This window comes from Leptonotus elevatus, unplaced genomic scaffold, assembly GCF_054856555.1.
Source record: "Leptonotus elevatus isolate MCC_2025b unplaced genomic scaffold, RoL_Lele_1.0 HiC_scaffold_174, whole genome shotgun sequence".
Lineage (NCBI taxonomy): Eukaryota > Metazoa > Chordata > Actinopteri > Syngnathiformes > Syngnathidae > Leptonotus > Leptonotus elevatus.
The window spans coordinates 17501-42500 of record NW_028233565.1 but is presented as its reverse complement, the minus strand read 5'-3'; the positions used below and the strand labels follow the sequence as shown (position 1 = coordinate 42500).

General features: G+C 38.6%; 2 protein-coding genes across 2 annotated transcripts in view; one reads left to right on the top strand and one right to left on the bottom strand.

Moving 5' to 3' along the window:
• Positions 1-11134, top strand: part of LOC147155052 (serine incorporator 1-like) — a 12853-nt gene extending 1719 nt beyond the window's left edge. The window contains exons 2-7 of the mRNA XM_086066723.1: positions 1888-2025; positions 2102-2271; positions 4233-4323; positions 6122-6263; positions 6342-6566; positions 9639-11134. Coding sequence (XP_085922849.1) covers positions 1905-2025; positions 2102-2271; positions 4233-4323; positions 6122-6263; positions 6342-6566; positions 9639-9777 — 888 coding nt within the window. The 5' untranslated portion in view covers positions 1888-1904 and the 3' untranslated portion in view covers positions 9778-11134. The remainder of the gene's footprint in view (positions 1-1887; positions 2026-2101; positions 2272-4232; positions 4324-6121; positions 6264-6341; positions 6567-9638) is intronic.
• LOC147155051 (heat shock factor protein 2-like) overlaps positions 11033-25000 on the bottom strand; it is a gene marked incomplete at its 5' end in the record, with an annotated part of 15433 nt that continues 1465 nt past the window's right edge. The window contains 4 exons of the mRNA XM_086066724.1: positions 11033-13848; positions 17819-17885; positions 20020-20119; positions 23697-23963. Of these exons, the coding sequence (XP_085922850.1) occupies positions 13532-13848; positions 17819-17885; positions 20020-20119; positions 23697-23963 (751 nt within the window). The remainder of the gene's footprint in view (positions 13849-17818; positions 17886-20019; positions 20120-23696; positions 23964-25000) is intronic.

Genomic DNA, 25000 nt, shown 5'->3' with positions numbered 1-25000 from the left:
GCCAACAACGTTAAATAACGTTTAGTAAAATCCTACGGAGGGGCGCCAAAGACGTTAAAAGACGTTCACTGTTTTTTTTTGGAAGCGGGTGGAGGAAAGCCTTGGCCAGCTGTGCTGAAAGTATCAAGCAGATCTAGTTAGTATAATGACTAGTTTTGGCCGCTAGATGGCAGCGATGACTCTCTTTGGACAAGATTGGGTGGGCGTCAGTAGAAGACGTGAGGCGGAGCTAGAGTGTTAAGGGGACAATGGCTGATGAAGCAAAAATGGCGACCGGTTGCAAGCAGCTCACGCTTGAGCATTTTTCATTCATCGACTAATGCTAAACAGCGCATTGATGACGACGACGATGATGATGATGGTGACCCCGAGCTTGACGCCGAAGTTGGAAGCGTTGACGCGGCGGCTATGATCCTTTCGTAAAGCCTCACCGGCTAGCGATGCTAACGGCGGAAAAGGAGCACTTCTGCACAAGCGGACGTTCAATCGGACGATGAAGAGTAGTCGAAAAGCATTGACTAATACTAAAGAGCACATTGATGTCGACCATGATGATGATGGTGACTGCCGAGGTTGATGCCGAAGTTGGAAGCGTTGATGCGGCGGCTATGATCACGTCATAAAGCCTCACCGGCTAGCGATGCTAACGCCGGAAAACGCGGAGCACAACCGAGCACAGGCGGACGTTCAATCGGACGATGAAGAGTACCCAGAGTCCAATGCATATTCATCGGTGGAGCGGGTACAGTCTGATCACGGAGAAGACACTGGTTCTGGACTACGATGCCACCATGAATGGAGTGGATAAGATGGATCAGAACATCTACCACCCGGTATAGGAACTGAAGGACATGAGGAAGCCAGACGTAACACCACCGTAACGTAACCGTATCATGATCCTGATAGTAGACTTGATGGCAACATGGCCAAACACACACTGCAGTATATACTTGCTATTCCCCGGAAAAAACGGCCGTCAAGAAAGTGTAGCGTCTGCACGCAAAGGGGCAATCGCAGTGAAACTAATCTGTTGTGCAAATCCTGTTGCGTCTCCTTGCACGCAGGGGAGTGTTACACAAAAAGAAAAACTAGTTGAAACATCCACATAATTGTAAATAGTACCACAGTTGCACACATTTGTAAATAGTTTGCTAAATTGTTGTGTCAAATTGTTACACTGTTGAATGTAAATAAACGTATTTTGCTATCAAAAAACACATTTTCATTGTTGGTGGTAGTGTTTTACATAAGTAAAGCACTGTTAAGATGTTTGTGGCATCATTCATGGGAAAAAAAAAGTGTCAAATTCACTAGAGTGCATGAAATAATATTGTTTCACTAAAAGCTTGATTTCTCCGTATTTTGGTCCAAAACAAGAGCATTTGGGTGAAACTAACCATTTTCTATTGTTGATTACTGAAGAACGGAATAAGGTAGAAACAAACTTTTTTTTCTGATGAAAGATGAGAGTTCAATCTTTCATTTGGTAGTATCTATGTTTCCATAGTCCAAACACAATTTTCTGTGGACCTTGAAAGATCAGTCAAAATGCTTAAATCAGCTGTCACCCACATATCCTCTTTTCTGAAAATGCTTGGCAGTCAAAGAGTTAAGGGCTCAGTATTGTTCATTCGGTAATGTCATCATCTGGCAGTCAAAGAGTTAATTGCAAAGAATATTTTTGACTTCCACTTTAATTTAGTATAAGAAACAAGGGCCTTTTCCCAGGAAATTGTATGCATGCTGGAACTACAATAAAATCCGAGCAATATATGAGGGCATATCTGAAAGCATTTTACTGTGACAATTGGACTCACGACTCAATTTGTGTCTTGACGCTAAATTTGGAAAACCCTACTTTACGTTTTCTGATCCTGTTTTCTGCAGTGTGGTTTTACATCGGTATGGCGGGTGCATTCTGCTTCATCCTCATCCAGCTGGTTTTACTTATTGACTTTGCCCATTCCTGGAACGAGTCCTGGGTGGAGAAGATGGAGGAGGGCAATTCACGCTGCTGGTATGCAGGTATGGACCTCTGTCAAGTAGCTCTTAGATTGCTCCTTCTGTATGGATGTCTGGTGACTTTCTGGTATGTTTGCAGCCCTGCTGTCTGTCACTGCACTCAACTACGTGCTGTCTCTGGTGGCCGTGGTCCTGTTCTACGTCTATTACACCCACTCTGATGGATGCACTGAGAACAAGGTCTTCATCAGCATCAACATGTTGCTCTGCCTCGGAGCATCTGTAATTTCCGTCCTGCCTCAGATCCAGGTAATAATCACGGGTAGAGCTGTCAAAGTAGTAATCGATTATCAAAACTAATCGACAACTATTTTAATAATGACGTAATCGTTTGGAGCCATTTTTTTATTTAAAATTGTCCAAATCCTCTGATTTAAGCATAATTGTTCACTGATTTCCATAGCCCTTCAGAAACAAAGAAGACTGATTGTCTTCTTTGTTTAATCAAAATAAGACATTTGCAAATATCTATTACTTTGGAAAACAATGACAGAAGTACATAACATAGTACAACATCAATCCACTTTTTTTTTTAAACAACTATATATATATATATATATATATATATATATATATATATATATATATATATATATATATATATATATATATATATATATATATATAGTTGTTAAAAAAAAATATATATATATACGAAGTACGAAATAAACACCAATCACTGGTTAAACAAAGTAATCAAAATAAAGCAATTAGGGAAAAATGCTTTTATAATACACTTAAATGCAAAATTCAAATAAATCCGATTAGTCGATGAATCGATTGAATAATCGATAGATTAATCGATTCTAAAATATATATATAGTGACAACACTAACCCAATTTAAATCTTCACTTTGGCAGTATAAAGGTTATTTTAGTTAACGAAGCCTAACAAAATAAGTAAAACTAAAATTTAAAAAAACATTTTCGTTAATGAAATAAAATAAAAACGAGAATGCTTAAAAAAAAAAAAATACTAAAAAAAAAACTAACTGAAGCTACATGTTACATTTACGAAACTAACTAAAATTATAGGGAATTTTCCCTACGTCCATCGTTTTTAATCTTTGGGAATTCATTTAATACATGAGCCTTTCGGGTTGATTTTAAATGTGATTTTAAGTGTATGTATTTTGATATTAACCGGACGTTTAAATGTGTGACAATTTTGCGTGCTTGACTTTTGCCTCCAATGGCTCTGCTCGCCTGCTTTTTCATTTAACTCGGCTGAAATGCAACACTAGGTAAGAAATGTGTTCCTGCAGGGTCTACAAAAGTCTGAAAAAGTCAAAAATTCTGAAACTTAAATTTTAGCCCTTAAATGTCTTAAAAAAACAACCATATTTTCTTCCCAGGTCTAAAATGTTATTTACAGTTATTTCTGGACTACAAGCCACTACTTTTTTTTCCACTTGCATTCAACCCTGCGGCTAATACAAAGGTGCATCTTATCCATCAGATCACAAGGGGGCGCACTGTAAAGGAAGCGCAAGAGCGTCAAGCAGAGCAAAACAAACCAAGTGAGCCCAAATACAGTAGGAGAGACAGAACCAGAGTGAGACAATTTGCACCCTCATTATGCAAAATAAACATTAAGTAACATTAAAACACCTGCGGCTAACAGTGGGATGCGGTTTATAAGTGTTGTAGTCCCCAAATTTAGTTAGCGCGGCTTATAGTCAGGTGCGCGTCGTAGTCCAGAAATTACTGTACTCGAGTCTTAAAATTTACATCCGCTCCGTCCATTCTGAGAAAAGAAGCAACATGCGTGCGCTGCTGTTGTCATAATAAAGCTGCCTTGACAGCTGGAATATGTATATGCTTTTATTTTGTAGGTACCGCAAGAAGTGTTAATTTAATCTTCATGTTGAGTGAGAGGGGACAGGCGTTGAAACTTAGAGTTGCCGGTGTCATAAGCTAACTTGGCTGGAAGCGAAGTTGGTCTTGGTTTTTCTCATAATGGTCTAAAAAGGTCTAATAAAGGTCTAAAATTTTACTTAGTGATTCCTGCAAGAACCCTGAAACAAAAACTAATACTGAAACTAATAATTTTTTTGAATTACTAAAACTAATAAAAACTAACAGAACCGCCCTGAAAACTAGCTAAATCAAAAAACAACAACTCAAAAACTAAATGAAAACTAAACGAAAATGAAAATTTCAAAACTTGTTTTTCTTAACTGATGCCTGTTTTGTGCTTGTGAGTAAAGGAGTCCCAGCCCAGGTCTGGCCTACTGCAGTCCTCCCTGGTGACCCTGTACACTATGTACTTGACCTGGTCCGCAATGACTAATGAACCTGGTAAGAGCTGTAGCACAAATTAATTTACATATCAATTAGGGTCCAACCGATGTGCATTTTTTTAGGCCGATGTCGATACCTGTTTTTGGCAGGAAAAAAATACTGATTACTGATTAATCTGCTGATGATTTAAAAATATAAATATTGCATAGAATTACCCCCTCCCCAATTTCTTTTCAATGGGTGTCACTTACGCACAAACTTTCGCTATTGAGGTTCTCTGCTTTGAATGACAAGTCCATAGTATGACCTTATCAACAAATTTAAGGACGTATACAAGGTTATTCTATAGATTTATGCATCAATAATAAAACCATTCTTACTTGTTTACAACTGCTGTAAAGTATCAACCTTTTCTATTTTTATCTTGTGTTATTTTCACAAGTCTTAAGACTTACTGGGCTAACCTGGGACTTCGGGGATTGTATTTCGTGTGGAAATGTGTGTTAAGACCACAAAAAAAATCCTTGGATGTTTGCATCCTTGAATTTTGAGAAAAGAAAGTCTTTGAATTCTTGAAACGTCAAGAAAGGACAATGACAAATTAAAACAATAAAGTGAAATAAAAATAGAATAAACTAAAATAATAGCAACAGAAAAAATGGAAGAAATACTCACTGTTCCTGTGCGTTTTGGCCTCTTGGGGGCAGTGTGGTGTACAGAACAAAGTTACGATTGAATTCTATTAAAATAACTCGTTTTTCACACATTGGGAATAATTTGTGCCTTTGCGTAATGTTACTCGCGGGTATGTGTTCCCACAGTATTTGTGTGTGAATATTCGTTATTTGAAGGAAAAACACTCCCGAAGTTGATGCTAACTTATTGTTAGCATTTTAATGGGATCCTCCCTTTGCTTTTTCATTAGCACTAGGCTTGCGATGTTTTAAAAACAAAGCATGTTTTGTATTTAAATATACAGAGGCCAAGGGCGTAGCCAGAAATTTTTCATTGGGGTGGCCAGGGTGAAACCATGACTCATATAGGGGGTGGCCGTAAGTTCATACCTGAAATGTCTAAATAAGTGGTTCTTAACCATGCAGCCATACCGTTCGCATGCCGACCTGCGAATGTCGACTAGTGGGCTGCATAAAATAATATGTTGTGAATTCAATGCATTGGAGCTGCTACAATAGTCAATGAGTTACTCAGTTACAATAGCGCTTTCTGCCACTTGGCGGCAATAAGGCAAATGTCAGTTACTGACCTGTACACAATAAGTAGAAAAGAAAATCGAACAGCGAAATTCACGAGAGGATTCATAAGATATCAATTATTTAGTAGGCATTGACAATATTGTTGACTATCCAGGATCCACCCCTGGCCACCACGTACCTCTGCCATTGACAGCGGATGTAATTCTTAACGTTGTGTGTTTGGTTTTACAGTTAACTCCAACTGGGGTGTCATTAAACAGCTTAAAATTTAAACAGCTTGGGGGACAACGGAATAACCAGAATAACATAGGCTACACACTTGCTAGTAGCTAATGCTACGCATGCAAAATGGTGCATTCAGGGTACTTTTACAGCGTCGGAAAATTAGTTTTTCTTCTATAACGTTTTAAGGGGAAAATAATCTGCCGTTTGGTCCAATTGGCCGATTGTTTTGGCCAGTGTTTGAAGGCCAATAATCGGTCGATTATAATTGGCGGCCGATTAATCGGTCTGGCCCTAATATCAATATAATGTTGTATGTGTTCTATAATATTGGCAGCCAAGGTTAAAATCAAACAACAAATCATTACAAGCAAGGAGTCAGGTTTCCCTTACTCGTAAACCCACTTCTGCTCTCACAGATAGGACATGCAACCCGAGCCTTCTGGGAATCATCGGCCTGAATGTCACCACCCCCTCACCTCAGGGCCATGCGGTCCAGTGGTGGGACGCGCAGGGCATTGTGGGATTGATGCTCTTCCTCATGTGTGTCCTGTACTCGAGGTAAGGGAGCTTTTAAAATTGGCGCAACGCTCATCTATTTTTGTGTGACTGCCACCGTCTCTCTCTCTCGTCCCGCAGTATTCGTAACTCATCCAACGCCCAGGTGAACAAACTGACTCTGACGAACGACGAATCCGCCCTGATCGAAGACGGGCCACAGGCTGAGAGCTTTGAGGAGGGTGGCGGGACGAACCGTGCTGTGGACAACGAGAAGGATGGAGTCACCTATTCCTATTCCTTCTTCCATTTCATGTTGTTCCTGGCGTCGCTCTACATCATGATGACGCTTACTAATTGGTACAGGTAAGCAGCGGGGAATGGCTAGAAATCGCAGACGAAAGGGCGACTGGACAAATTGTTGCAAATGGGCGAGTACCGTTACCAGGTATTGGTATCAGGCCAATATCAGGCCTTATTTCAGGAATGGTATCAGTACTCGTGACAGCGGATGATGTGGCCATTTCAGTCAACTACATATTAGAAATTAGAAGAATAGAAAATTGACATTAATTTCATGCAATTTTAAGGAAAAATTATATATTGAAATGTATAGGTAGTCACGTGAACGTGCTTTTAAATTAGACTCTGAATCACGATGCATCTAAGAATCGGAAATTTCCCCCACCCCTAATCGGTGACTAGTCAAAAGTTGAGTATTCGTACTGGTATCAGTCTAAAAAAGTGGTATTAAACATCTCTAAAGGTTATTATAAGGAAAACTTACAAAATAAGTATAATTGAGGAAAAAAATCAAACGCTTGAACAAAAAACTAACATACTACATTTTACGTTTGTAAAACTGACTGTAATTATAGGGAAAAAAGTATCCTTAGTTTTCGTCGTTGTCAATTCATATACTAGAGATTTCAGGGTTCATTTTAAATGAATCAATCTTGAATAAATTAATCTGTTTGTCCTTCTGTACATCCGTACAGAAGAGCAAACAGTCTTTTGACAATTGTAGTTTCCTCTATTATATAATAGTGATCTTTTTTATCTGCTGTGACAAACACTTCATCTATTAGATAAAAACATTAAACTCAGGGGGAAAAAAGAAAGGAAAAAATAATAAACTAAATCTAATACTAAAACGTAGGGATGTTTATTTCCAGACCGATACCAGTACGAGTACTCAATTCTTGAGTAGTATCGTTACCACAAAACAATTAGATAATTTTAAAGAAAGACCTATACTTTGTATCCCAATATAACATTTATTTTTAAAATTGCATAAAATTAAAGGCAATTTTCAATTTTTCTCATTTCTAGCTCCTTATTGTAAAATGGCCACGAATCAGCCGCCGTTGCAAGTACTGAAACCTTGAAATATGCATCGGTCCGATACAATGCCTGGCATCGGTAATCGTTGATCCCTGCTAAAAGTAGTCAGTCAAGCCACACCCATTTTCTTGAAAGACAGAAAGTGGGTCTGGAATGGCTGGCATTGACCGCCATTGGCCCGGTTCAAAACGAACTGTGTATTCAAATTCTTGTATTTATTTATAATTTATTTGCTGTGACTTATTCTTCGTGAGCAACGTCACTCTTCGGCGGCGGAAGTCCATTCAAAATGGTGCTTTGGAGAGACAATATTTTGTTTCCTTCAGCATTAAACTCTGTTTTGACACACCGTCATTAAAACCCCGAGCAACTGGTGGCACCGGTAGCATTTATTTCCAACGAAGACATGCGTCACAATTACTGACTATATGAATGGACTAATGTTGCATTCGAGGAAGGGCTTGTCGGACTTGTTCAAGTTGGCTTTTCCCAGTTCCCACCTGAAAGCGTTTGAGGCGAAAGTAAACGACCAAAATGGCGGATAGTGATCAATTGTTTTTTGTTTTGATCCTTAGAACACCTTCTCGTAATTTTGCTCTATTTATGTATTTATATTATTTCATAAGCATTCCATACAGTTCAGTAGTTCACCGTATGATTTCATGCAGGAAGATAGCGGCATACTGTCACATATGTTGTGTTACGTGATGCTATGTTGAATAGTTATGAATGAAGAAAGCTATCTAGTGTCATCACAGTGAAGTCGGGTTACTTTTTTATTTTTTCAACTTCCCAAGTGGGGTTTCCGAGTTCAAGTACCCGTACGTACACACTTCCTGGTTTGAAGTGGGGAAAAGTCCGACTTTCCACTTTCTTCAAATGCAGCATAACAATGACGCTTACTATAGCGAGAGGTGAAGCCACTGGCGGCCATCTTACATTGCCACTCGCTAAGGCCGCCTAATTTGAATACAGTGTTCCCTCGCAATAACGCGGTTCACTTTTCGCGACCTCGCTGTTTCGCGGATTTTTCTAAGTGCAATCTTACATGCAATTTTTTACAGTAATGTACCTATTTTATAACATTTATGAAGGTTTGAACATTGAGAATGTTTGAAGAGAGAAACGTGAGAAAATGTAAATGCCTCAATTAGAAAACTGTATAAACTGTGTGGTGAGGGGTTTTAGAGCCTTAAAACATTCATAATAAATCTAAAACATAAAGCTAAAACTACTTTGCGGATTTCATTTATTGCGGATATTTTTTGGAACCTAACCCCAGCAGAAAACAATGGAACACTGTACATTGATTTCTCAATGACAACGTCGCGTTATTTTCTGTCTGTATGGCGAAAATGCCACAGACAAGACTGGAGAAGCACTACATGCACATTTCATCGTTAAGAAAATGCTATTACACGATCTCAGGGCGTGCACGTGCAGAAGTCCGGCTATATTTGCTCGCTAACTATGGCAATTACACTAGGCCAAAATACGAAGTAAATAGAGGTGTCAAAATTAGTGTGTTTATTTTGAGTTGGTTTAAAGTTCCTTTAACGCCACCATTTTTTTCAAAATCATTAATGAATGATTAATGACCTTACTTGGAAAGCCTGTACTTTCAGTCGCAATGCAGTAGTCACGTCTGTCAAAATTTTGCAGAAATAAATTTAATAATAATGCGTATATTTGTGAAGACTGGGGTCAAATTGTATTTTACAAATTTAAAAATGTGCAGTTACTTCATGTTAAAGACTAGATACTGTAGCTCTTAATATGAAAAGAAAAATGCACTGCGCTGTCACCAATGTCTTACAAATGCAACTATGCCGTCTCGTGGCAACACAAATCAATCACACTTGTTTTTTACAGTAAAGTATATCTTTTTATTTAACTCAATTTTATGAATTATGAAATTATTGTATCAATGACTAAAAGATGCATCCATATTTTTATTAGTTTAATATTTTCCCTCACTTTTTTGTTAACAAGAGTATGAAAAAATATCTTATTGTACATTTAGAACAGATATAACATTTGCGATTAATCTGGAGTTAGCTATTGAAGTCATGCGATTAATTGTTCTCACTGCAGCCCCGACTCCAACTACGAGGCGATGACTAGCAAGTGGCCGTCTGTGTGGGTAAAGGTCTCCTCCAGCTGGATCTGCATCGCTCTCTATGTGTGGACTCTGGTGGCTCCACTGGTCCTGGTCAACAGAGACTTTGACTGAAACAGTCATTGTCCCCACCGCTCGCACATACGTAGCGATTCTCTGCTTCGCCTATGTTTTGTTTCTGCAAATCTCATAAAGTGTAGGTGGCTGCATTAGGATCAACTTGGCTGTTTGGTAGATGGAATTTTATTTATGCTTTTGGATTTTTGCTGTGTTCCACCTTTAACTGCTGCCTAGTCCCGTTTGCTTGTTACTGTGACTCATAAGCAGTGTTGTAGTTCCTATTGTAAATACATTACCTGTACTATATATTTTCTAGTGTGTTCAATTAAAACTGTTGCATGATTTTTCCTTTAAAAAGAATTTGATGGGATGTAATCAGTGGACATTACTGTACATTATATGGACAAATGAAAGCGTGAACTTTCTCCTGTCATGCTGGAAGAAAAAACATTTTCCAAACAGTTCCCACAAAGTACATCATCTGAAATATTATGCAGAAGAATGACTTGGGGTTTGGACGCACACAAGTGGTTATATTTAACTAATTCAAACCCAAAAATGCCCTCTGTATGCTCTAGCATAAAAAAAACTATAAATATATTTTTGGCAATGGATGACTATTAAAAAAATGATTTATACTGTTTTTGTTATGCTAGAGCATACAGAAGGCTTTGAACAGCTTCTGAACTGAAGAGGTTGCCTAAAGCAATGGTAGTTATTACAAAAAAAGGCCCGCAGGTAGCAGCAGAGTGTAAGAGATCAACCAGGGCCATGTTGCAACAAGCTCTTTTTGCCAGTGTTTTCAACAGGTTTGTGAATAATGATGAAACTTAGCTATATTCTAATGCTAATTGCTGCAAAACGGAAACGGATACAAATATACTTTTTTTTCCTGATGAAAGAAGATACTCTAATCTTTCTCTTGGTATGTTCCATGTTTTATAGCAATAGAACACAACATTCTGTGGGCCTTGCAAAATCTGTACAAATCCAGTAAAACAGCCAGGAGCGAAGGGGGGTTGCTTCAGTAAAAATGGCTGCGAGTGAATAAAAAATTTGTGTCCCAATAATTTTGTCCATATGGTCTTTCATACTAGCATGTCACCCACTGACAAACTGTGTTGTGGAGATAAGCAGGTCTGCAAATGGCACTGACGCCAAGTAGGAGGTCACTTCTCATCCATTGCTTTCCTGCCTTTCAAACACACACGATGCATTCCTGATTCTGTTGGATGTGAATAGCTCTGCCTTTTGACTTTCAACTTTTGAAGGTTTTGGTGTTCATTAATTCCACACACTGCCACCTGTATTGTATTATGGTTTTAACCTCTGCTTTTATTCAAACATGACTTTTTAAATGTTACGTGTAATGAAACTGATTTAATAAAATAAGCTGACATGGAAAAATGAAGTACTGTAATACACTTGACTTTTCACCAGACTTTGACTGTGAGACTTTGTAACAACAGACATGTGATGGAACAGATGTTTATAGAAGAAATTAAATCAGGATGCAGGCTCTTTTAAAGGGATACTTGACTCATTGAGCCATTTTTTTTAGCAGTAAAAGTTTATTTGTCCCGAATGAATTTGATAACGTTATTTTTCACGTACATTGAATACTTTTTAAAATGATTTTTTCCACTTGCCTGTCAACTGAAGATGACACCACCTATCATGTCTCAGTTTGCTGACCAAACCCAGAAAATAGGTGAGCCATGATTGGTCGTTACCTACTTCCTCGGCACAGGTGATGTCTTCTTCAATCGTCAGCAAGTGGAAAAATTTGTTTTAAAATGTATTAATTGTACATGAAAAGGGCTCCAGGTGGTGGAGTGGTACCGTCACTTGCCTACAATGCAGGCTGGCGTGGGTTCACTTCCCCGCCTGGGAGACCTTGTTTGTATGTGTATGTGAGTGCAAAATAAAAATAATAATTGTACATGAATTTTTTTTAAATTCCTTCTGGACAGAATATTAACTTTTTTATTGCTGAAATGGCTCAATGAGTCAAGCATACCTTTAAAACAGTGATGAGACATGAAGTTTCATTTTGATCCCATGTTGAAAACTGGACTTTAGTGTCTTAACAGACAGCTGGTCCGCTTTGCCAAACACAAGCAGTCCCCAACATTGCATGAAAGCTTAACAAGTCTCTGGTTTCTTCCAACACAACTAGGACAAATTTATATTTCAAGTTAATACCAACTCCTGAAGTCAACAGGTAACACATTCAACTTCAAACAAACTTATGAGATCCGATAAAAGAGCTGTATTCAAAGTCTGTCTTTTGGACGAATGTTCATTTTTGAAACTGTCCAACATTTCTGTTGCGAAACAACTTTGCTTTTAGTCACTGCTATACTCTTCATAGGGGTGTTTATTTGTTTTTGCTGCAGTGACTTGATAGCCGTCAGAGTAGCTTTAGCCAAGCATCATTGGGTTTCATTAGATACAAATCTGGTGAACCCTCTCATTAGATCTGAATAAACAACACAAATCAGTATACAGTATGTATGATGAAACAAAAACAAAAAAGATCATAGATGCAGTATATTATTTTTTACACACATTGACATGACTTTTATATCAGCTTTGCTAATATTGCAATGACTAGTGCATATTATAAAGATCGAAACTTATCAGTACATTCAATCAGAGTGCTCCAACGGCATTACGATGCTGCTCACATGCTTTAACAGCATTCACATATAAAACCGTTAAATTGATAAGTCGTGACAGTGAACATCCAAATGTTAAGTGAAATTTAAGATGCAGCTCTAATATTGGATCTCAAATCGCATACAACACACCTCCTTTAACAGAGTCCTGTACTGTTAAACATGAACAATGACAATGCCATATTAACAATACAGCTTGTTTTGTGACAGGTTAGTATTATAGTCCCTCATTAAATTAGCTTTGTTCCAGTTGTCAGTTAAGAAAAGGGAAGAGTGCCTGACCGTGAGGCTTATCACCAGGAATGTTCTTTTATGAGAAATGTGGTGGACAGACAGACAATGAGAAGAACAAAAAAACAAATAAATGAAAATAAATAGAAATATTTACAGTCTATTTGCTAAAGAACGCATAACGGTGTACAAGACATTGGTGTCTTCTGACCTGACTGCAATGTGCACATTTACACCAGCTACAGTTTGTGCCAGCCTTTATATATTTTAACATAACAGGCATAAACAATCCTACGGAAGAGGATTAGGGCCAGTGAAAAGGGGGAGGGGGAAAAAAAGTTGGCAGGTTTCTCATTTTATTCTCATAATTCTGACTTTATTCGCATAATTCTGATTTTGATCTCAGAATTCTGACTTTGATTTCCCGCCACAGTTCATAGCTCTATGTCACAAAGTCAGAATTCTCACTTAAAAGTCAGAATTCTGAAATTAAAGTGAGAATTCTGAGATTGAAGTCAGAATTCTCACTTAAAAGTCAGAATTCTGAAATTAAAGTGAGAATTCTGAGATTGAAGTCAGAATTCTGCCAACCTTTTTTTTTCCCACTAACCCTAATCCTCTTCCATACAACCCAGCTCAAAAATGCACACTTTAACACATGGCAGAAAAGATTTCCTGAAGTAATATAATGGTGGGACTGCATGGAACAAACTGATATCACAGCTGTGTGCTGTTGCAACTCAAACTTTGACACACGGCAACAAAGCTTCAAGTACAGTAATGATACAAATTCAGCTTATTCATTTTAGTTCAGAACCGGTTCAGTGTCGTTGAAGGCACAAACTGCAGCTAGAGGGATGCCACATGTAGCGGGGACAAAACAGCCTCCCCCCCGCTCACACTCCATCCATCTCGGGGCAGATGGCCTCAAGGCCGCTCGGACTCAATTCGCACAAATAGAAAAGGTTCTCTTCGCTGGCTTCGGCCTCCGTTAGGGGCTCCAGGCGGATGAGGGAACTGCGGCCGGACCGCTTGGACTCCACGCTGCTGTCCAGCAACTCCAACGGAGGCTCAGACCCAACAAAGCCCGCCGAGGTGGAGGAAAGCTCTGCCTGGGTGCTGCTTCCTCCGCCCAGATCCACTTCTGCGGGGGCAGCGCAGCCATCCAGGAAGGCCATCAGAGGACAGGAAGTGTACTGGATCAATTGCTTGTCTGAACACAAACACAACAAGGTATAGGTCAGCTGAGAAGATTGGCATAATAAAATGTATGCAAACATACTACTTGGTATTTTACTTGCTTGAATGTGAGGAGTACAAGGTTATTTTAGTTCACGAAAGTAACGAAATAACAAATTGAACAAAAACAAACTAAAATAAAAAGGAAACGCATAAAAAACTTAAAACTAACTGAAACTACATTTTATATTTATACAACTAACTAGAATTATACCAAAAAAGGTTCCTTCGTTTTCCTTTGTGGTTGATTTAAAATATAATAATTTCGGTATTAGCCGCGAGAAGGACTTTTGCACAGTTGTCTGGGTGTTGCGATCCTTCACTCCCAGCCATTTTCACTGAAGCAACCCCCTTTCGCACCCGGCTGTTTTACTGGATTTTGACTGATTTTGCAAGGTCCATAGAATATTGTGTTCTATTGCTATGAAAACATGGAACCACCAGAAGAAAGACTAGAGTGTCTTCTTTCATCTGGAAAAAAAAAAGTATACTTGTAACTGTTTCCGTTTTTAACTCTTTGACCGCCATAAACGTTATAAAACGTTTAGCATAAACCTACGGAAGGGCGCCGAGGACGTTAAAAGACGTTCACTATGTTTTTTTGTTTTTTTTGGGGAAACGGGTGGAGGAAAGCCTTGGGCAGCTGTGCTGAAAGTATCAAGCTGATCTGGTTAGTATAATGACTCGTTTTGGCCCCTAGATGGCAGCGATGACTCTCTTTGCACAAGGTTGGATGGGCCGCCCACCGTGGGCGTCAGTAGAAGACGTGAGGCGGAGCTAGAGTGTTGAGGAGACAATGGCTGATGAAGCCACAATGGCTGGTCAAGCAACCGGTTGCAAGCAGCTCACGCTTGAGCATTTTTTTCAAAGACGGAAAGCATCGATCAATACTAAAAAGCGCATTGATGTCGACGATGATGATGACTCCGAGCTTGACGCCAAAGTTGGAAGCCTTGACGCGACCGTTATGATCACGTAGTAAGCCTCACCGGCTAAGCGCGGCTAGCGCGGCAAGCGCTGCTACCGCCGGAAAACGCGCACAATAACCGACCGGGTACTTCTACACAATCGGACATTCGATCGGGCGATGGAGAGACCAATGCAGATTGATGATGATGGTGATGGTGAATCCCGAGGTTGACGCCACAGTTGGACGCCACAGTTGGACGCGGCCTTTATTCTCACGTCATAAAGCATCACCGGCTAGCTCTGCTAACGCCGGAGCTGCACATGCGGACATTTTGTCGGACAATGAAGAGTACCCCGAGTCCAATGCATATTCATCGGAGGAGCGGGTACAGTCTGATCACGGAGAAGACACTGTTTCTGGACTACGATGCCACCATGAATGGAGTGGATAAAATGGATCAGAACATCTCTTACAACCCGGTGTAGCAACTGAAGGACATGAGGAAGCCAGACGTAACACCACCGTAACGTAACCGTAGCATGATCCTGATATTAGACTTGATGGCAACACACACTGCAGTATATACTTGCTATTCCCCGGAAAAAACGGCCTGCAAGAAAGTGGAGCACGCGAAGAGGCAATCTGTTGTGCAAATGCTGTTGCGTCTCCTTGCACGCAGGAGAGTGTTACAAAAACAAAAACTGTCGTTGAAACATCCACATATTTGTAAATAGCACCACAGTTGCACACATTTGTAAATAGTTTGCCAAATTGTTGTCAAATTGTTACACTGTTGAATGTAAATAAACGTATTTTGCTATCAAAAAACACTTTTTCATTCTTGGTGGTAGTGTTTTATAGAAGTAAAGCACTATTTAGGTGTTTGTGGCATCATTCATGGACAAAAAGAAGTGTACAATTCACTAGAATGCATGAAATAATATCGTTTCACTAAAAGCTTGATTTCTCCGTATTTGAGTCCAAAACAAGCGAAATCGGGTGAAACTAACCATTTTCTATTGTTGATTACTAAAGAACGGAATAAGGTAGAAACAAACTTTTTTTTCTGATGAAAGATGAAAGTCCAATCTTTCATTTGGTAGTACGTGTGTTTCCATAGTCCAAACAGAACATTTTCTGTGGACCTTGAAAGACCAGTCAAAATGCTTAAATCGGCTGGCACTGACCGCATCCCTTTTCTGAAAACGTCTGGCAGTCAAAGAGTTAAGCAATTAGCATTAGAATATAGCTAAGTTTCATCAATATTCACATTCCTGGTGAAAATACTAGCAAAAAGAGCTTGTTGCAACATGGCCTCCCCTGGTTGATCTCTTATATTCTGCTGCCACCTAATAACTACTATTGCTTTAAGCGACCTCTTCAGTTCAGTAGCTGTATCAATCTAAGACTTAAGTATGCTCTAGCATAACAAAACAAACATAAATACGTTTTGGGGACAAATCATTAAAAACTTTTTTTTAATACATTTTAGGGTTTGAATGAGTTAATCACTTAATCAAAAAAAATTCTGCCCGCCAAATTTGAAGAGAACAAGTTATGCGTTAATTTTTTCGACATTTAACGTTATGAGGACGTCTTCAACACACGGCCACAAGCGCTCGAGTGGAGTTTCGGGGGCGCCGCTGCGATGTGGTCCCAGTCAAAATAGGTTTACGTGTCCTGCCTCGTATCTTCATCATTAAAATTAAGATTGTCCGGCCCCGAACCAGTTGTGGCTGTTTGAAAATCCTCGGTGTCCTGCGTCCCGGAAATAAAGGGTCGACGAACGCCGGATTTTTACCCGGGATGGGAACCACCGCCGGCGGGGTAACTTTTTGAAAATCCTCAGTGTCATGAAGGTCTTTCCGTATCTCCCTAGCCCTACATCCTACCAGGGACATATGGGTATCCGCGGATTTGTCTTCGACGAGACCTTTCTAACGTGTTCACGTTCACATGTTCGCGTCCTGCAGATAGAGGCCCGACAGTTTCCCAAATTCAGGCCCTGGAAGTGAACGCTCCATGGCTCACCCCTAGATTACACAGCATGCGTGTGTGCAATGCGGATCCGCTTCGCCGATTTGTTTCTATTTCCAACTTGTTCATATTACACCAGCTGCGTATGCGCTGCGGATCGACTGCCGACCAGCTTGCCGTGCCGAGACCGCCAGACAAATAGACCCACGCGGGCAGGCAGAAATGCGCTCCCGAGCCTTCCGGTCAAAATGGATTTCTCAGCCTCGTATCATCATCATTAAAATTAAGAGTGTCATTTCTAACAGCTGTTTTGTTGTTGTTGTGTGTGTGTTTTTTATTACTATTTTAATTTTATTAATTAATAATAATAATTCCATTATCGCGGGTAGTTTTTGGAACGTAACACCCACAAGAAATGAGGGAACACTGTATTGCCTAAACACAACTTGTACTACCTTCAACGTAACCATCCACTAGTGTCAACTAAAGGATCCTCTGCAGTCAAAATTAATTGTGTGATTAATCGGTGTTAATACATGATTGTGATCATCTTTTGTGATTAATCAATGAGTTAATGCTATAACTTTAGCACAGCACAAAAAAAAAAAAATAGTACTCATTGTAATCGTTTGAATACTTCAAAAGAAATTCAAGTCACAAATCCACCTTAGAAGTTGCACTGCACTTATTGTAATTAAAAATTCAAATTTAGAATATTTTTGTTGTTGCACCACAGATCTTGGTTGTGGGAAATATCTTCTGTTTCGTGATCACCATGGGATACGGGTGAAAATTAGCAAAAATGTGCTCAAGAACCTTCTAAAGAACATATTTTTCCCCCCCACACACGCAAATGTTGCACATTAGCAATTATAGGTTAAAAAAAAAAAAGAAACAAAAAAGCATTTTTTGAAAAAAACAAAAAATTATCAAAACAAAGCCGCCCTGAAATCTAATTAAAGCTACATTTAAAAAAACAAAACTCAAAACGAAATAAAAACTTTTAACGATAATGGAAATTCCAAAACTACAATAACCTTGCAGGAGACTCACTCACCTGTGTTGTCTTCCACCTGCTTGCCCCGATTTACTTGCGCTGGGATTTCTTTAGAGGATGCACTCTCCTGGAAACAGCGGAAATCAAACAGTGAACTCAAACCTAAACTTCTAAAGCAAATCACAGAACACAAGATGCTATTCGAAACCTAACCCAAAAATGTACTTTACAAGAATATGTTGTATGCACTCTCTCTGCTGTAAACATCAGGGTTCATGCTGAAATCGGCAAGCAAAATTTTTGACTTTTTTTTTTTTATTATTATAAATTATTAGACCATTATGAGAAAAAATTTAAACCAACTTCAAGTCATAGCAAGTTGGTGCTTTCTGGCTTTCGCGTATGACTCGAGGGGCTTCACGCTAAAGTTCCCAACTTTTTTTTTGTTGCATACTTGCCACAAGCAGAGTGTTTATCACCTGTTACCTCTTCCAACCAGCTGGAAAACTCTGTACTTTCAAGCCAATTATTTTTAAACTGATATTTATCCATTTTACAGAAACACGTTGTCCACACTATTTTGACTAAGTGCATAAACTCGGTGGAAACGAAAACTTGAAAGGTACGGTACGCGGTAGTGGACATGTTGAGCCACCTAAATATAATGCTACTTCATACCAAAAGTGAAGAGAGTGTTTCGCCTCGCTTTACTCACTAGCATTTCACTGCCGGAGTATACATGGAAGGTTCATTTGCGCACACTGGAGAGAGGGGCTTTGCTTTGCTTCACTTATCGCAGCCACTTCCACTACAGCAAAACTCCTCTCAAAAAAAAAAAAAGTTTCAACATTGCAATCAAGTGGTCGACACTGAACTATAATGTTTTAGCTAATGCAGGGTTACAATGTTAAGTCTTTGGGGTGGTGGCCATGCCAGAACCAGCACTGGCCCTGTATATCACATCAGAATTTGGGGGATGAAAACAACATAGCACATCACATCACATCATCAGAACTTGTCACTTCATTATCGCAAGCGCGACATCACTTGGCAAAACCAAAAACCAAAAAAGATAGCTGTAATAAGAGAAAAAAATAAGAGAATCAATTTTTTTTAATGATTCCTAATACGCGATAAAGTAATTCACAATTAGTAAAACATAACTCTAAAACATTGTATATTATACATTAAAGTGTTGATTTCATCACATTTATTGATCAAATTTCTAGGACCATTTGTATTTTTGCCGGTGTCCAAACACCCTCTACAATCAATACACAATAAAATTAATTTTAAAAACGAAATACATAAATGAAATAAAAGTAAAATATCTAGTGGCCATAAAAGTCACATTCAAAATATGTGTCTGTACAAGTTTTTTTTCAAGGCAAGTGGATATAATTAAAATTCAACACAACAGCGTGCCTTAAGTAGCTCCCATTTAACCGGTTTCCAAACAGACTGTAGTGTCTCCGTCTGAACACTTGGTGGCACACTGGGTCGCACCCACATAATGACGTACTTCATAGACCGCCGAAGAAGGTATAGCGTCATGTGCTAACTTCGAATCAAAGTTGCTAATAAAATGAATAAAGACAAATACAAGACTAATTGCTAAGGATGCTGCACAGATCATCAAACTCAATGTCCGCTACCACCACCCGATTTAAAACCATTTGCGGCGATCGAAGGGTTTTATTTGCCGAGCTACATTGACTACAATACGCACCCCGTCAAAAGCACCCTTTTGGTTTTGGTGTGGACGTTTTCCCGAACGCAGACCGTAGGAACAACAACGCAACAGGCACTTTTTTTCCCCTTCTACAGAAAGTTCTCGGAATGGACGGAGCCAATATCAAAATGTAAAACTTGGGTAAATTACATTTTAGATATAGGATGAAAATTTTTGTGTTTTTTTAAAGACAATTAAGGCCTAAAATTAAAATGTTTGAATTTTAGACTTTTTAAGACCCGGCGGGATCCCTAAAACAAAGCATTCTAATTAATATTGTGTTTGTGGAATATGAATTAAGGTGCAAAATCTACCCATTTTTAGTCATTTGTAGTTGACGGGAAAATGGCCGTCTTCCGGAGATTGGTGGATTTTGCTGCTTAATTCAGTCCACAAAAGCAATATTAATCAGAATGACATGTTTACACTAGTGGGGGTGCATACAACATCTTATTGTAAAGAAAAATTTTGGGTTGGCGTCCCCTTTAAGTATTGTTATTGTATGTAAGGCATAATTGTGTCATTTTACCTCAAATGTATCAACGTCGATGCCCTGTTTCCCATAAAGTATGGCCTGAAAATCCTCGAGACTGCAGTCAATGCTGTACAGATAGTCCATTAGCTCAAGCCTACCAAAAGGGACATTACCATAATCGTTAGAAAGCATGATGACAGTATTTCCAAAGTAAAAAGTCATGTGCTCACTGATTGACAAATACACCAGCTGGTGTTGCTGACTGTATCACACTGACAACAACACAGTGCCTTTGGTTCACCAACTTAATACTGTCAGTTAGCTAACATCACTGGCACCTTAGAACACAGTGGATTGGGTATAAAAAGTCTACACACCCCTGTTTAAGTGCCAGGTTTTTAATGAGTAAAAAAATAAATAAAAGAAAAAAATTAATAAAAGAAAAATCAATCAATCTGTTGTTGGCTTTACTTTTCTTAATTTTAATTTTAAGCAATACGTCACATGCAGTGCATGAGAATCTAACAGTTAAAAAGTTACTTATCATAAGTACAATAGACAATTTTCATCAAACAGTAGCAATATAGACCAATATGGATTTTTCAGGGCCGATACTGATGCCGAATATTAGTAGTCAAGGAGGCCTGGTTGGTAACCCGGTGGGTAGTAGGCGATGTCTGGTCGGAGCTGGATTTCACTTTTCTTTGATCCTTCCTCGGGTCTCCTGACAACTTCACAACTCTAGCTGGATTCTGAAGTATTAGGTTTAGGTGAACGGTATGGGATTTTTAATAGGTTTTTGGTGAATTAATGAGCACACACTCACACATATGAACACACACACCCCGCACATGCACATTCACACACTTACAAACAAAAGAAAAAGAGAAGAAAAAAAAACACCCATAGATGGTTGCAGTGAACATGACATATTCGCGTGTCTAAACCAATAAAATGCATAATTTGGATGAAGTCAACACCTCTGGTTCATGAATGGATCTTAACTAACCAATCACAATTTGATTTGCATGATGTTCATGTTTAAAATGTTGCATATAAGCTTGGTAAGTTTACAACACGTTACAGCCATATTATCCTGGGGTCCACTATAACAACTAAAAACATGAGATAACACCCACCCCCCCAAAAAAAATCCATGTTGTTTTTATGTGGGAAAAGGGTCAAAATTAGAAAAAAGAAAAAAAAGTAGTCAAGGAGGCCCAAAAAACGATATTTGAAGCAGATATAAATTTTCATTAAAAAGAGGAGAAAAAAAATATATTTTTTAAATGCAAATGCCAATCTTGACTCTGTCTTAAAGCATGTTTATTGAACAATTTTACAGACATGTTTTTTTTATTTTTTTATCTTGGACAATTATCCTTTTAAATTTCTAACAAAATGTTCAACGAGCTCCCAAGGTTATCAGTACATCTTAAAAAGTTAAATGGAAACTTGAGTATAGTCTCTCTATAGTTTTCATCAGTAATCCCCCCCCCCAATTTTTTAAAAAAATACTTGAAATCTTAAACGTTCACGTTTCTTTGTTTTAATGTCGAACAAAAACAAATGGTTCAGAAGGTTCCCAGGGTCAGCAGCATCTCTTACAAAGTTAACTGAAAATTTTAATAAATAGCTCCCTGAGATTAAAATGGTTTTAGATTTACCTTATATCTGCCGTCAGATTAAAAAAAGGCCGATACCGATATTCATCAAAATGTCCCTATCGCCTCCTATCTCTAATATTTATATATTGCATTAATATAAAGCCAAGTGTATAAATTGAGATAATGATTACATTCCAGAGTTGAGTGGTTAGGGACAGCAATCCATTTTCTGCTTGCCTAAGTTAACACTTTAAGAAGCACTAACTTACATTTAGGCCCTAAATTTTAATATTAGTTCCATAAAATGTTATCAATGTATTCCCAACGGTCCAGTGTCTTCATTTCATAGTATTTCTTATGGCTGCCCTGCTTCCAGTACATGTTCGATAGCTTTGTCCAAATCCTTCATGTGTTACCATTTCAATGGAATCAGACTGGCTGATGCAAAAAACACGATATTAGCAATGGGACTGTTTTGTTAATCAATCAGATTTCAAATTTTTCCTCACTAAGCCAGTGAGCTGTCCAATGCAGCGTTATTATAGTTTTGGCATTTTCATTTGAGTTAGTTTTGATTTTGTTTTGAGTTTTGTATTTTTAAATTTAGTTAGTTTTCATTAGTTTTCAGGGTGGTTCTGTTAGTTTTTATTAGTTTTAGTTGTTTCAAAAATGCTTAGTTTTAGTTTATTTTAGTTAGTTTCAGTCTTAGTTTTCTTTTTTAAAAAGTGTATTACTTGTATTATTATTGTATTATTGTATTCCTTCCAAAGACATGCGTGGCAGGTTAATTGTACACTCCAAATTGTCCATAGGTGTGATTGTGAGTGTGGATGGTTGTTTGTCTCTGTGTGCCCTGCGAATGGCTGGCAACCAGTTCAGGGTGTATCCTGCCTACTGCCCAAAGCCAGCTGGGATAGACTCCAGCGCCCCCCGCGACCCTTGTGAGGACAAGCGGTTAAGAAAATGGATGGATGTATTACTTGTGCGCAATATTTAATAAACACCATGGTAAAATGAAAAAAGTAAAAATTTCTTACTTAGTGTTGCATTTCGGCTGAGTTAAATGAAAAAGCAGGTGAGCCGAGCCATTGGAGGCAAAAGTCAAGCACGCAAAATTGTCGCCTAGGAGTGGCGTCATCTGAAGGTCCTTTTCTATTGGCTGCTTCTCGATGACGCCACTTCTGTGTGGCACACTTTCAAACCTCCTTTTTCCGGTTAAATAAATAAACTTAAAATCACATTTAAAATTATCCCCAAAGGCTCATGCATTAAATTAATAATGGTACTGAAGACTAAAACAGGACTTTTTCGCTATAATTATAGTTTTAGTAAGATTTGTAAACATAAAATGTTGTTTCAGTTAGTTTTCGTTTAAAAAAAAAAAATCGTTTTTATTTTATTTTGTTAATGAAATTGTTTTTGGAATTTTTGTTTTAACTAAAATAACCTTGGTCCCATCTAATAACTATCCCTAATGATTTTGTTAGTTAAAATTGTTTGTTGTTGTCATGTTATTAGCTCAAGTTTGATTCTGATCTACTCCACATAATTTACAGTGCATCAAAAAAAGTGTTCAGAGAGCTTGACTTTTTCTACACAGTTTATGTTACAGCCTTTTTTCCCCTAAAAATTCTACATGCAACGCACCATAATGACAACATGAAAATAAATAAATACATTAATAAAAATAATATAAATCAAGTACATGTATTCAGAGCCATTGGAATGAGCCTAATGGGAAAAAAGGTCTTTATTTTATCATGGCCATTTAATTAAAAAATTGCCTACGCGTTTCAGCCTTTGTCAGGGTAAGTTTTATGATGTGCAAACTTGCTAAACTATGATTACATAGTCTCAAAACATTAGAACGAAACTTGATATATTTTTTTTTATTGTGTACACGTTAAAACGTTTGCTCTCTTAGATGCACAAAACATTACGTCACTTTATGTAAAAAAAACAAAAAAAACATGACTGATTTGTCACCAAAATTTATGAGTAGGTGTAGATGTGATAATCATAGTCTGAAAATATTATAACAAAACACACAGCATTTTGAATTGTATCAATGTCTGAAGTGCATATGCATATGAATGTGGCAACACCACCCCAGTAAAAACTTACTTGCCCAGAAGGTTAATATTCTGCGAGATGGCCCCGTTTTCCTTCAGTATGGAGTCCATCATCTTGACGGGGTCTTCCAGACTAAGACCGGACGCTTTATTGAGCTGAAGAGCGCTGCTGGTTGGTCGGTTGCTGTCCAGTGTGCTGCTCCTCACTTGTCCCGCAACGCTGGCCTCTTTGACGTCTTCTATGCAGGTTGTGCCGGCCTCCGTCTCAGCTTCCAGCACTGGGCACGGGTCCAAATCGACTTCCACTATTTCCACATCCCTAAGGATGTTGAAAAGAGGCCTGTTAGCAGAACTCAAGCAGTGCCAATTAAAGGGGAAGTCTACACACAACAATTCTTGACAATAATATGTTCTATGCAGCTAAATGTGCTATTCTGGTTAATATTGCGTTAGTACAAAATCCAGCACTTTTTATCCATCTCGGGGTGCGGCCATTTTTGCCACTTGCTGTCTATATAACTAACAGAACCACCATGAAAACTAATTAAAACTAACTAAATTTAAAAAACAAAACTCAAAAAGAAATAAAACAAACTAAAATGAAAATAAAATTTCAAAATTATAATAACCCTGCTATGACGTCATCTTCAGTCAACAGCAAGTGGCAAAATGGCCGCACCCCGAGATGGATAAATGGCTGGATTTTGCTCCATAACTCATATTCCACAAATGTTATATTAATAAAAATTCCACAAATGTTATATTAATCAAAATGTCATGTTTGATGACATTCTTCTTTTCCTTTCGGCTTTCCCCTTCAGAGGCCGCCACAGTGAATCAGTTACCTACATCTAACCCTGCCCTCTGCATCCTATGCTCTCACACCAACTACCTTCATGTCATCTTTAACTACATCCATAAACCTATTTGGTCTTCCTCTAGACCTCCTGCCTGGCATTTGGAAACTCAGCATCCTTCTGCCAATATACTTACTATCTCTTCTCTGAACATGTCCAAACCATCTCAGTCTGGCTTCTCTGACTTTATCTCCAAAGCCTCTAACATGTGGTGTCCCTCCTGATGTACTCATTCCTGATTCTATCCATCCTGATACTCCCAAAGAGAACCTCAGCATCTTCATCTCTGCCACCTCCAGCTCTGCCTCCTGTCTTTTCCTCAGTGGCACTGTCTCCAGACCAAACAACATTGCTGGTCACCACGTTTTATAAACCTTTCCTTTCATTTGAGCTGAAACTCTTCTATCACACATCACACCTGACACTTTTCTCCACCCATTCCAGCCTGCCTGCTTCACTTTTTTCCCCACACACTCTATTGCTCTGGACTGTTGACCCT